We start from the raw sequence: 14365 nt of genomic DNA, 5'->3' as shown, positions 1-14365 counted from the left end.
ACAGAAACACAACATTTATATCCTTCTGGATAAAATTACCCAGGTTGATGTGAGATACAGGCAGTGACCTTTCCCAAGAGCTGCTAAGGGATTACGGTTCTGAAACAAAGCCTTCTGCTTTAATCCACATAAGCAACCTTTTCTTGCTCCAGTTGAGGTCAGTGTCCATCTCAAACGTCAGGGATTGTTGCTCTCAACACAAAAGTAGGTAACACATATATCGCTGCTGATTGGAGATGGATTTGATATCACACGTTACTAATAGGGCATGAAGAGTTATTATTTTAAATATTAGCAGCAAGAAAGACAAATAGGTAAATACTGTAATGCTTTTATGAAGTAATGGCAACAAAGATTTATTTATTTATTTATTTATGAAAGAACGTGTGAAGGAATCTAGTTAAATCATATGGATAAAAGTTTCCCTTTGAAGGTCTACAGGTTATTATGAGTTATAAAGGGTTGTCTTCACTAGCAATTTTCATTAGTTACAGCATTTAAAGGCCAACAGCGTATGACACATTACTGCTTTATTCAGGATGGTGCTTGGTATTTTGCAAGTTTGTAGTTTAAAAAGGTTATTAATGTGTTTAGAAGTATTCTCCTTATGCGAATATGGAAGGTCTTTTAAACTTTTTTCTTTGCAAAAATGCTCAGTTCTTACAATGTAGCAGTAATCCAAGCTAAGCTGCGCTACCAGCCTTCCTCTTTGTTCTCTTTCTCCTACTTCCTCTTTTTGCAGCCTTTAACTTTTTGCAGAACATGACTGAAGCCTACACACTACAGTAACCTTTCACTTCACCTTGGCCAGTTCTAGGTTAAGATTCAGGCCTCTGCACCAAACAAGATTTTTAGCCTGAGATGCTACACTGTTTTATGAATCTACTGTGTTAGAGAGACCTAAGTCTACCTCAGAGGTCCACATCTTATTTTCTGTTCCTCCTTGTAGGATAAACAGGCTACACTATTCCCAGAAGAACAGAGAACTCAAAAATATTGCTTTTTGCTGCATACTAATCCAATGTCCTGGCTAGAATGATGTGCTATTTTTCATTTGAATTGCAATGGAGATTGACAGAATACAGTTGACTGATGGATGGGCTACAGCATAGGCTGTTGGAAAGACTTGGCACTGTAAAGCAGTGTGGTGATTGTCAAAGGAATCTGCAGAAAGACAGTGCCAAGGAGAGAGACAGATCTTGATTGAATTAGTGTATTTGGGTGTCTGCTCAGCAATTAAAGTTGAGAAAAACCTCTAGACAGTTTAGACTTGTGATCAGAACCATAGCAAGACATTTGCTATGTCTGCACTGCAGCACCAAACAAAATTTTGGTGCTGCAGTGCAGCTAGCACCTGTCTGCAGGAGGGCAGCTCACCAAAACTCAAAGCCCCTGCTAACAGTAGCTGTTCCCAGCTGGGTGCTCCTCTCCCTTCACTCTTGCTACAGCCCTGAATATGAACCTCTTCTGAGAGACAGAACAGTGTTGTGCAAGTGTTCAGCAACAAGCATGGCAAGTGGAGGTTGTGCGATACAGTCTGTTTTGATTCAGACTCTTTACATCTTTTTAATTTTGTCCATTGGCATTACTTCAAGATAATTACCGAGACAGTATTAGCAGCTATAATAATTAGCCTGCTATAAATCTGTAGATTTATAAATAGCAGGAACAGTGAAATCTGAAATGTGAATCCAATGACTGGTAGTAGAAAAAATAATCTTATGTTAAAGTCTTATTTTTGAAATGATTAAATAAATAAAGATTAATGATTGCTCATGTTTTAGCTGATAAAGTAGTTTTTTTTTTTTTTTTTTTTTTTTTTTTGGGACGGATGGAAATAAAGCTTATTGTCTTCTAACCTTTCTAATACTGTAGAAGTGAATTATATTACTCTCCTAGAATACAACTCTGGACTATTTCCAATGGGGAAAAAAGATTTGTTGAACGCTAGAGCAGCTGGCGTAGAAACTATATACAGATTACAAAATTATTTTTTAAAAAATTGTCTAGAGAATAACATATATTACCAAGCCATTTCTACTTATTTAAGAGTGGAGTATGCTTTGCCTTACCAGCCTATCCAAACTTGTGCCAGCAGCAGTTGTAGGTCGCTCCTCCGGGTTATATGGTCTAAACCGGGTATTGAAATTTTCAGGGACAGAACGGGAAGATCTTAGGGCAGGTGCTGGTTTAGGCTGGCCACATCCTTGGAAAACCTGAAAAAGACGTTTTAGGTTATATGACAGTCATAAAAAGAGGGAGGCTGGCATTTTACATCATATTTATTCTGTCTTTCATATATTTGAAACTTCAGCTTTGACTGACGTTTTGCTAATAGTGAGTAGAGCACTTGTCCTATATTAAGACTTGGATTAAAAATTAAACATTGTTAATTACTTAGTGAAGGTATAAAAACATATAGAGCCCTTAAAACACTTAATTAGTGAAGGTGATTATTTCAAGAAGTTAACACCTTAAAGCATTTTAATTGTTATCTGTTCAGGAAGGGAAATGAACAAAATGAAGTTCGTTGTGCCAGAACTTGGTTGTTAATTGTTTCATCTTTTCTTAAAACATGGTTTTAAACCAGAAACACAGCTCATTCATAATCCTTACCTACACCTATTCCTACCTGGTAATCTTGTTTGTAGTCTCAGAGAAAAAGTCAATGATGAAATAGTCTTATGAATATATTCCTTTCTAATTCCCTAGCTGCTCTGTCCCTGGATGAGGGATAAGGCATGTTGTGTGGGCAGTTGAGAGAACAATTTTCTGCTACTGTGTTTGTTTTCTAGGTATATAAATAATGTTCAGAATGATAAGATTTCTTTATATTCTTCCGTTTGGAAATAAATTTTAGTAGCATATATCTTGTGCATATTAAAGGAGACAGAAGACACATTTGACTATTGGATATCAAGGATACATCGCAGAGGAACTCCCAGAGGAACTCTGGGATATACAGAAGTTGTTTAGCTGAAAGGAGGTTGAATATCCACGAAATTACATTTTAGATTTTAGATTATCCATCTTGATTGTTTCTCTCCTGAAGTAGCCATGGTTTTTGTTGCTTTCAGGTTTCATTACAGTTAGCTTTTAGCTAGTTTCCTGATGTTAATTTAGAGGCCCCAGATGATTCAAAATTTGCTAAAAGAAACTGATTCATTCTAAATTTATTTGCAGTCATCAGGTCTTTTTTGGCTCAAAGTCCAGCAAGTCAGCTGCTGTAGGGACATTGGGACTTTTAATTTATGTATGAAACTCTGCTTGGTCTCGTTTGAGCATATGTGTAAGGATTCTTGAATAGTTTCTAGCCTCCTTAGTGATGAGGATTATTGGACAATCATTCATTTAACAAACTAGGAAAGCTGATTTCAGTTTTTAAGGTTCTAAATTTTTCAACAAGAAAGAATCTGATTTTTCCTCTGTGAAGAAAATTCAACTAAGAATAATGTTCAGGACTTATACATGATTATGATTGATAATATAAGGGCCAAATATATGTCTTGGGAACATCTGTTATACTTACAAAGGTTTACATATTTCTTCTGACTGTAGATCAGCTGTACAGGGAAAACATAACTGTTTATTTAGATATCTATGAAATCCCCTTTGGTCAACTGAGCAATCAGGTATTTACTTACAGAGACAAATGTCAATTTTCCAGACCATGCTACTTGACTGTCAGAGGAAAGGAAACTGAGGGCACTGAATCTTCTTAAATTTCACAGAGTGTGTTAAGCTACTTGTATGACCAAGTGGAGTAGCTATGAGTCTGCATAATTTTTCTTATGACCTACTGGAAAAAACAACAGAGACTTTGTGGTATCTATCTACATACAAATACTTATAGTAAGGAGTTTTGTATGAACACAATTATGTACAGCCAGACAATATTTAAGGTGGTAATTAGACAGCATCTTTTAGATCACAGAAGAAGAAATCATCTGCTTTTTAATGATCTGGCAAAAATGCAGCAAGGATAAAATAATTAGTAACTATATTTTGACTGCAAAAGAGACATTTTCTGATTTGCATCCAGGTATTAGCTGACAGAACAGAAAATGTTAAGCTGATACCTGAAATTAACAAATGCTTCCTGAGAAGAAACACAAGAAGCACATGAAATATTTTCTTTACAGAGCTGTTCAAAGATACTGAGCAATTTCTGGAAAAATATTCTGGTGTTCATTATAAGAGTGTATAAGCATGTATAAGAACATTATACATGCTGTGAATTAGCAACATAAATACACTCTCTTAAAAAAGAAAAAGAAAAACAAAACCCACATTTTATATATAATTATGGCAGTCCACCTTAGAGAAGCAATTCCACTTGAAATTAGGAATACAAAATTTAGGTGTGAATTTGTAGGCATCTATATTTGAGCTAAACATCTAAGCTTCCATCTTTTGTAGCAGAGATCAAAAGCTCTCTTCAGTTGATCTCACATCAGCATCTATAATCATCTGTGATATCTCAGCATGTCCAAGAAATCCAAGGACTGTCTTAACATAAGACCTATTGGAGACCATGCCCCACTGAACTGCAGCTAAAGCTCAGATGGCATTTCCTAGGGTGCCACAAAGAGCAGAAACCCTCTGTGGTCAGGAATACAAACCAAGCCGTGAGATCAGATCAACAGAACCAGCGAAGAATTATTTCTATCGAGCTCTCTAAACGGAGGTACTTCAGGATTAGTGAGTAGATACTGTAAAAAAAGAAGTTATTTTCCTATGAGACCTCAATGTTTTGAATCCCAGCAGAAAGAATTTTTACTCTATGAAGCTTTGAGTCATACTGTTATTTAGATGTGCTAGTGCTCAATGTTTCCTATTGAGTGTCTATATGACTCTGCTCCATTGACTCTCTCATCTTCAGATAGAATAGTATTGATTTTTTCCTGAAGTGCCATTATATTTTTCCTGCACAGGGCTCTGGAAAGAACATAGATAAATGAAGAGGTTTTGTTAATATGAAACTCTGAGGCTATTTTCAGAAGAAACTTGGACGTCGTTTTATGAAGATTTCCTTCTTATAAATAATGCATAGGTAGTCTGCTATGTCATGGAGCTTATTCATCCTTTTAGCTGAAGTAATTGCAAAAAAGGAACATATATCCATAGGTTAAAATGGCACATTGATCAGCTTGGATAAAAGTAGATTTAAGACTCACTAATGGGAGACTCAGCTATGGGGATAGCCTTTATGAAAGAGCAAAAATCTTGGCATGGTATCCAAATAACACTTAAGGCAGCCAAACATCTGTATAGAACCAGACTGTTTAAAAAGCAGGAAAAAAGTCCAGTATGTTGTATTCTGAGGAGCACTGAAGGCATAATTATGCTGACACAACCAGATTGGGGATTTTCTACATTTTGAAGAAAAATGATTGCTTTAGCATGTTTTCTGCTGTTTTGTGAGTTTTCTCCCACTTCTTGTGAACAAGCAATCTATGCAGATGTCAGGTACTAAATATTCATACAGCTGAAATGAAACAGATGTATGTTTTACTCTTTGACTTCAAGCAAAAAACAAAGGTGATGGTACTGTCAACATTATGGGAAGATTGTGAAGGCCTTCAAACAAGTTTTGGCCAAGATTTAAAGGAGCACAGATATGTTATGACTCTGAATATCCTTAGGGAGAAGGAGAATAAGGATGAAGTATATGTATGCTATGACTCAATCTTGGATATGAGCTGAGCCACAAGTAACAATATACAGATTATGAAATTTTAACCTGAGAAATAATCAAGGTGTTGCAGAACACTAGTTTGTCACTATAATATTCAAATAATAAAGATGTGTCACTGTAGAATGATGAAGAGATTTTAGTAACGAAGATAATATGTCTCAGAGACATTATCAGGATAAACCCAAGGTAAATCTATTGCAACCTGACTAACACATTGTTGTGGTTCCGCTCGAGTGGGCAGCCGAGCTCCACCACAGCCGCTCTCTCACTCCCCCTCCTCAAAGAGGAATGGGGAGAAAATATGTGAAAAGGGCTCAAGGGTTGAGACAAGGATGAGAAAATCACTCAGTAATTATTGTAACGGGCAAAACAGACTTGGCATAAGGAGATAGTAAGATTTATTGCCTATTACTAACAAGAGAGAGAAGTGAGAAAACAAAGGAAAAAGCAAACCAAAGGCACTTTGCCCCCCATCCACCCTCTTCCACCTCCGCCCCCCGAGCGGCGCAGGGGAACGGGGGAATGGGGGTTATGGTCTGTCTACAGCGCTTCTTCTCTGCCGCTCCTTCTTGGTCACTCTCGTCCCCTGTGCTGTGGGGTCCCACCCACAGGATGCAGTCCTTGATGAACTGATCCGGCGTGGGCTTCCCACAGGCAGCAGCTCTTCCAGAACTGCTCCAGATATGGGTCCATACCATGGGGTCCATCCCTCAGGAGAAAACTGCTCCAACCTGGCTCCCCTACGGGCAGCAGCTCCTGCCAGGTCACCTGCTCCTGTGTGGGCTCCTCTCAACGGGCTACAGGTCCGGCCCAGAATCTGCTCCGGCAGGGGTCTTCCACAGGCGGCAGCCTCCGTCGGTGCAGGTCCACCTGCTCCACCATGGTCTCCTCCACGGGCTGCAGCGTGGAACCCTGCTCCACCGTGGTACTCCATGGGCTGCAGGGGGACATCCTACTTCACCATGATCCTCACCACAGGCCGCAGGGGACTTCTGCTCCGGCGCCTGGAGCACCTCTCCCCCTCCTTCTACACTGACCTTGGCACCTGCAAGGCTGTTTTCTCACTCCCTTGACTATCCTGGCTGCTGTGTGGTGCAGCGTTTTTTTTCCCTGTCTTAAATATGCTCTCACAGAGGTGCAAACAACATCGCTAATTGGCTCAGCTCTGGAAAACAATGGGGCCCTTCCCAAACATGGGGCAGCTTCTAGATCTTTCTCGCAGAAACCACCCCTATGGCTCCCTGCTATCAAAACCTTGCCACGTAAACCCACTACACATATGAGTCTGCCCTCAGGGCCCACAGTAGTCTGGGTAGACCCAGCAAAACTTACTCTTAAAATGTGGTGACATCTTAAGAGACATCTCAGACATCCTAGACTGAGAGTTTTTGTGCTCTCTGTGGTTGGTTTGCAGAAGGTATTGTATTGGGTTTACAGGGCAAGGTTTTTGGTGGGGAGAGGGGAGAGAGGAGGGATGGCCTCTCTGAGAAGAGTCCAGCAGCTGCCCCATGTCAGATCAGAGCCAGCTCCAGCCGGCTCCAAAGGGACCTGCTGCTGACCAGAGCCAAGCCAGTGAGCAATGTTGGTTGGGCCTCTGTGAGAGCAGATTTAAGAAAGGGAAAAAAGGCTGCTGCCCTTGGACAAGAGCACAAGCAGGAGCAGGGGATCTAGGGGAGCCCATGGAGGACCTTTGCTGGAGCAGTTTGCTCCTGAAAGATGAACCACGTGGTGTGGACACATGTTGGAGCAGTTCTTGAAGAGCTGCTGCCTGCGGGCAGCCCCCACAGTTCGGGAAGGATGGCATCCCATGGGAGGGATCCCACGTGGAGCAGGGCCAGGGAGTGACCGTGAAGGAGTGGCAGAGATGAAGCATTAGCAACTGACTGCAGCCCCCATTGCCATTTCCCCTGTGCCACTCAGGGGGAGGACATAGAAGAAGGTGGGAAGGTGTTTTTAGTTTGCTTTTACTTTCTCACTTCTGTAGCTTGTTAGTAATAAGTAATAAATTATATTAATCTCCCAATGCTGAGTCTGTTTTGCCCATGCTGGTAATTGTTGAGTGATCTCTCTGTCCTTATCTCAGCCCTTTTCATTTTATTTTCTCCCCCTTTCCCTTTGAGGAGGGGGAGTGAGAGAGTGGTTGTGGTGGAGCTCAGTTGCCCAGCTGTGTAAAACAACCACAGGTACCCTGTCAGAATGGCTGCAAGTGTTAGATGAGGAAGCTATGTAAGCTGGTTTTGATGATGTTTAGTCCTTTTTTTTTTTTTTTTTTTTTTTTTTTTTTTTTTTTTTTGAGCAGAGAAACTCAGGTCTGATACAGAGCATGCAGATTATGCAGATTCCTCTAGATGGAAGGGCCTTGGGTTCTAACCTTCTAGACCATTGCTACATGATTTTCCCTGAGGCAAAAGAAGGACCTCTTGTAGCTGCTGTTCAGGGACATGACAACAACACAACATGAGCAGTGTATGAAGCTTAGAGATTTGTAGTCAGACTTTCTAAACAGCCAGTGCTGAATATAGACTGCAGAGAAATATCAAGGAAACAGAAAAGGATTCCAGCCTCAGGATGAATTGGAGGATCTTATCATAATAGTATCTGTTTAATGTGCACTGTGTTGAAAGAGTCAACTATAATCAACACACAAACAAGAAAAGTCAATGGCCTTGGAGCAACGATGCTCTGTTTTATGCAATGGCACATGCTTGTCTGCTGGCAGCTGGTGGAGTATGTCTGTCAGAGAAGAGGAAGAGCATCTTTGGTCAGAGACTAGCCAAGCTGGTGAAGAAGAGGGCTTTAAACTAGGAAAGGTGGGGGAAGGAGAGAGTTACAGAGACTACCCAGCCAGTAAAACAAGGCTCAAGTGGGGATAACTCCAGCAGGCAAGGAAGTGTCTACAAGACATGACTATGGGGTATATATCCTCTTGCAGCAGCGATACTGGTATGCTTTAATACTTCTCTGAAGTGCCTGCACACCAATGCACATATCGTGGGAAGTAAACAGGAAGAATTAGAGATCTGTGTGCAGTTGCAAGGCTTTGATTGTTATTGCAGTTACAGGAACATGATGGGATAGCTCTCGTGACTGGAATGCTGCCATGGATGGCTATGTGCTTTTTAGGAAAGACAGACCAGGAAGGTGAGGAGGTGGACTTACGCTTTATGAGAGAGCACATCTGGAATATATGCAGCGCTGCCTACAGGTAGATGACAAGTGAGTCAAGTGCGTATGGGTAAGGATAAAAGAGCAGGCTAATATGGGTGACACTGTTGTGGGTGTTTACTACAGGCCACTTACAGATAGCTGTAAGTAGCTTCGTGATCACAGACCCTGGTTCTCATGGGGAATTCAACCACCCTGATACCTGCTGGAAGGACAGTGCAGCTAGGCACAAACAGTCCAGGAGGTTCCTGCAGAGCATTTACAATAACATTTGACATGGGTGGTGGATGAGCCAATGAGGAGAGATGTGCTGCTGGACTTTATACTAACAAGCAAAGAGGGGCTGGTTGGAGATGTGGATGTTGGAGTTATCCTTGGCTTCTGTGACCATGAAATGCTGGAGTTCAGGATCCTGAATGGAGGAAGCAGGGCAATAAGTAAGATTGCAAACCTGAACTTCAGGAGAATAAACTTTGGTCTTTTCTGGGACCTACTTGGAAAAATGCCATGGGCTAGGGCCCTAGAAAGAAGGGGGGTCCAAGAGAGCTGGTCAGTATTCAAGCACCACTTCCTCCAGGCTCAATATCAGCGTATCCTTATGAGTGACAAGTAAAGCAAAGGGGGCAGGAGACCTTCATGGATGAGCCAGGAGCTCCTGGCAAAACTCAAACACAAGGAAGAGAAAAGAAGACTACAGGCCAGTCAGCCTCACCTCCATCCCTGGAAAGGCGATGGAACAGCTCATCCTGAAGGCCATCTCTAAGCATATGGAAGAGAAGAAGGTGATCAGATAGCATAAATTCACTAAGGGGAAATCAATCTGTTATCCATCTGTGATGTAATTACTGGCTGGGTAGATGTGGAGAGAGCAGTGGATGTTGTCTACCTTGAATTCAGTAAGGCTTTTGACACTGTTTCCCACAACATCCTCATAGGTAAGCTCAGGAAATGTGGATTAGATGAGTGGACAGTGAGGTGGATTGAGAACTGGCTGGATGGCAGAGCTCAAAGTGCAGTGCTTAGTGGTGCAGTTTAGTTGCAAGCCTGTGGCTAGTGTTGTCACCCAGGGTTTAGAACTGTGTCCAGTCTTGTTTGACTTACTCATCGATGACCTGGATGAAGGGATAGAGTGCAAGTTTGCACTCAGCAAGTTTGCTGACATCACAAATCTGGGAGGAGTGGCTGATACAGCAGAAGGCTGTGCTGCCATTGATAGAGACCTGGACAAGTTGGAGAGTTGGGCAGAAAGGAACCTCATGAAGGTCAATGAAGGCAAATGCAAAGTAATGAACCTCATGAGGAGTAACCCCAAGCACCAGTACTGGTTGGGGGTTGACCTGTGGAAGGCAGCTCTATGGAGAAGGACCTGAGAGTCCTAGTGACAGCAGGTTAACCATAAGCCAGCAATGTGCCATTGTAACTGAAAAGGCCAATGATGTCCTGGGGTGCATTAGGAAGTATGTTGCCAGCAGGTCAATGGAGGTGATCCCCTCAGCCCTGGTGAGGCCACACCTGGAGTACTGTGTCCAGCTCTGGGCTTCCCAGTACAAGAGGAACATGGAGCTACTGGACTGAGTCTAGTGGAGAGCTATGAAGTTGATTAGGGAACTGAAGCATCTCTCATATGAGGAAAGGTTGAGAGAACTGGGCCTGTTTTGCCTGGAGAAGAGAAGATTGAGAGGGGATCTTATCAATGTATATAAATGTCTCAAGGGAGAGTACAAGGAGGATGGGACCCAGTGATAGAAAAAGAAGCAACACAAATTGATACACAGAAAGTTCCATCTGAATATGAGGAAAAACTTTACTGTGAGGGTGACAGAGCACTGGAAAAGGTTGTCCAGAGAGGCTTTGGAGTCTCCTTCTCTGGAGATATTTAAAACTTTTTTGGGCATGATCCTGTGCAATGTTCTGTATGTGACCCTGCTTGAGCAGGGAGGGTTGGACTGGATTATATCCAGAGGTCCCTTCCAACTTCAACCGTTCTGTGATTCTGAGCTGACATATGGCTGAGCCTATATGTCTTTGGTTGGAAGTACAAGGATAGAAGAGGTACATATGGCACCTCTATAATTTTGTCTTAATATTGATGTGTACCTGCCAGGAGTGGAAGACAGAGGGTTTGTCTCTTCTACAGAAATGAAAGACAAATGTGAACTCTAGTAATAAGCCCTGACTGTCTCCACTGATTAATTGTTAACTCATTGGCTTTTTCTTGGACTGCTACAACTTGTTCTTTGCAGAATGAAAGGACTGCAAAGAAGGTAGATCTCAGCAGTATAGAAATTAATCAGTCTGGCCTCAGGTCAGGCACTGCTCCTTTCCCCTATTTTATTTATCTGTGTAACTGCAACCGTGAAGAAGATTTCTCAGAAGAATAGTGCTGAATAGGAGATGCATATTTGTAGGAAAGAGATATTGGGCAGAACCTTCAGTACTACATCAAGTGAAGAATGGAAGGATAAACCATAAAAAAAAAAATTAGGAAGTTTATGATATATTTTTCTGCTGATGTGTTAAATTGAAGACTTCATCATTCACATATGAGCATGCTTATTTATTTTTATAGAATTATTATTTTGGAAAGCATAAATTTTTGCTCACTTAATTTTGTATCTATATGCACAGGAATATATGGTCTATGTGTTATACCAAACATATTTTTCTCAAATAAATTTAAATGTCTAGTTTTAGCTGGTATAATACAAAGCATCATTGTGCAACACAGAGACAAAGTGATAGTGCAGTTTAATGGAAGTGACTTTTGGAAATGGGCAATTTACAGAAATATGTGAAACAGGAGAGGGATGGATATTGGATTAAATGGTCTCTGGGGCTTCTGCCCACAAAGAGGATGAGATTAGTAAGACTTCCTTGAAAAAGAAGCTGTTTGTTGTTATTTGTTCCATTCCTTTGAAGAGAATATACAATATTATACGTACAGTATACAGCAATATACAAAATGGCCCTAAATGATACTGAATACAACATAGAGCATCTTTCCAGACATCAGACAGATTTTCAGGTAGGAAAAGCTACATGTCAATGGTGAAAAATAATCTGTGTGTATGGGGGTGTTGCAGGCATGACATTATTAGTGCATCATCATTTTCCCATTGTAAAAAAGTACTGACTGACTTGTGGAAAAATAGCTGTGATTCCTAGTCACCACATTTTCAGCAGATGCAGTCAAATGCAAGACAGAAAATGTTTTGAAGAAAGAGAAAATAGCATGATTTCAGCATCGTGCCTGAAGCTTTCTGAATAGAGTCTCAGAATATTTGACAAGCGTGGTTCTTCTCCTGCATTAGGTCTGCAATTGCATTCTGTGCACTCCATTACATCCAGCAAGGTATCTGTCATTTTCACTGAAGCTTTAAGTGGTCAGTATGTATAAGGGGAAAAATTAGACAATAGATGACTGATGCAAAGTCTGCTCATATATCATCTTTATAGATCTGACATGACAGACATAGAAGATCACAGCGCTGAACCCAAAGACTTTGCCTTCTCATACTTCTCTTTAATAATAAAACACTTCTATGTGCTCAGACCTGAAAAAAAGAGGGATATAGCCTAGAAAGCAAGGAAATCACATTTCAGGAGAGTAATGGTCTGCACAGAAAATACAAAAGCACCTCAAACATAGACAGCTCTGTTATCTATGAAAATACAGCAAAATAAATTTCATTGACATAATTTGATTTCTGTTTTTCAAGATTTGAAAAAATACTGGCTAAGATTTCTCTTAGAAGAAAAAGTTTAGAGTGCAAATGAAATTTCTGTGATTTATTAACCTTTAGAGCAAATAAAATATTTCTGAAGGATAGGACAGACAGCCTGCTCTATTACAAATGAGTAGTGAGATGAGCTCGTGCCAAGGTGATGTCATTGGATTCTGGCAGGGAATGCAGCTTCCTGACTAATGGAAAAGCTGTGAGATCCGAGCAAGTTAAAAGGAAAAGGAAATACACCTGAGTCTTTGGTGAGCTTTTAATGAAAATATTTTTTGTTTCTCTTTTGAGGTAAGGACTGAGTCTGCTGAAGCAGGCCTTTGATTCCCAAAATATTTGGCTGATACACTCCTCGATCACTGCTGCCAGAACAAAGTCTCATTGCACAGGATGTAGACTACTTTTAAAATCTGAGTACCTTCATGGAGGTTGAAAGTAAAAAGCGTCTTGAAGGAAATCCTTATAATCCTGCAGCACAGGGACTGTAACAAGCATCTAATTTGGGGCTGGCAGGAAGAATATTAACCTCAGCCTCCTGCCTTTTATCCCCACATTTTTTCCAGCTATGGAAGCTTCCTTACAAGCAATGGAAACTCACTGACTCAGGTAGCAGTCTGGTCAGCACATAACTGACTGCTGAGAGATCAATGCAGGTGGAAACTCCTAATGCAGAGAACCTGGCAAGCTGTTGACTTTAGATTTTGAACTGCAGTGCACTGCTGAATATTAAGGAAAAGATATTAATTGTTGACTGCTGGCTTAACAGAACCTGTTACTGAATTCAAAGGACCTTATTAGTGTGGGGTTCAGGGGTGGCAGTGATCTGTGTACACACATGCACTAAAAATGGAAAGGAGGTTATGGGTATCATTAACTCTGTTTATCTTTGTGTCAGACTCCAGACAAAACTCCATCAAACTGAGGTCTGCTAATCAGAGGCTGTCCAATGTAATGATATTTCCCCAGAGTAGCTATTAAAGGAGGTTAAATGGAGCATTTTCTGTATTCACTTCAAACACATTGTGCTTCAGTCTGATTTAAACAGATCAAAATGTATGTTAATATGGGGAATCATGGATGAGACACAAGCAGAAATTACTAGACATACTCTGCAGGATTTTTCTTACAGAGCTGCCATTAATTTTCAGAAATCTGTTTTCCTCAAGGCTCTTACAACTATTGATTTGGAGTTTACTAAATGGTATCTTTCTCCTTGTTGCATGATTTTTAAAAACTTCTAGTTTGTTTAACTAGACCAAGGATTCAAAGGCAGCCTAAAGAACTGTTGAATGCACAAATGCAATTTCTAGTGGTCTGGACGATCTTTCTTAAAGCCCGTACAGAAGATTTTCCCCCTGCTTGTGACAGCAACAGAGAAGGCGCGACTCACACAGTACCTTTGCCGACACCTGCATGCTGTTCTCTTGCATGTTCATGATGGCTTCAGAAATCTTGACATCAATAGGATCCATGACTGATTCAATGTTGAATGGTCCCTCTAATCTCTCCGCTACCAGAAGCATAGCATCTGTTGAAACACAAAGCAGCCATTCCCTTAAAGAAGGGATACTTTCAGGTGCCTCAGGCAGACTGAATGCTCCAAGCAGGAGCCCTGGGGATTTATGGTAGCAGGACCATGAAACCTGCCTGCAGTGCAGCTCCCTAGCTAGCAAAACCAGCTTCCCTTTACATTGCCACCACAGAAGGAGGAATAAAGACTCAAAAAGTTAGATTAACAATAGTTGCCATAGCATTATTGAGCTTGCAA

At 41.0% G+C, this 14365-nt stretch overlaps 1 protein-coding gene across 1 annotated transcript in view; it reads right to left on the bottom strand.

Moving 5' to 3' along the window:
• GPC6 (glypican 6) overlaps nt 1-14365 on the bottom strand; it is a gene marked incomplete at both ends in the record, with an annotated part of 808075 nt that overhangs the window by 59313 nt on the left and 734397 nt on the right. The window contains 2 exons of the mRNA XM_084301144.1: nt 2073-2216; nt 13995-14125. Of these exons, the coding sequence (XP_084157270.1) occupies nt 2073-2216; nt 13995-14125 (275 nt within the window). The remainder of the gene's footprint in view (nt 1-2072; nt 2217-13994; nt 14126-14365) is intronic.

The sequence above is a fragment of the Netta rufina genome (genome assembly GCF_964035555.1).
Source record: "Netta rufina genome assembly, chromosome: 1".
Classification (NCBI taxonomy): domain Eukaryota; kingdom Metazoa; phylum Chordata; class Aves; order Anseriformes; family Anatidae; genus Netta; species Netta rufina.
The sequence above is the reverse complement of the archived record's forward strand: the minus strand, read 5'-3'. Positions and strand labels throughout refer to the sequence as shown.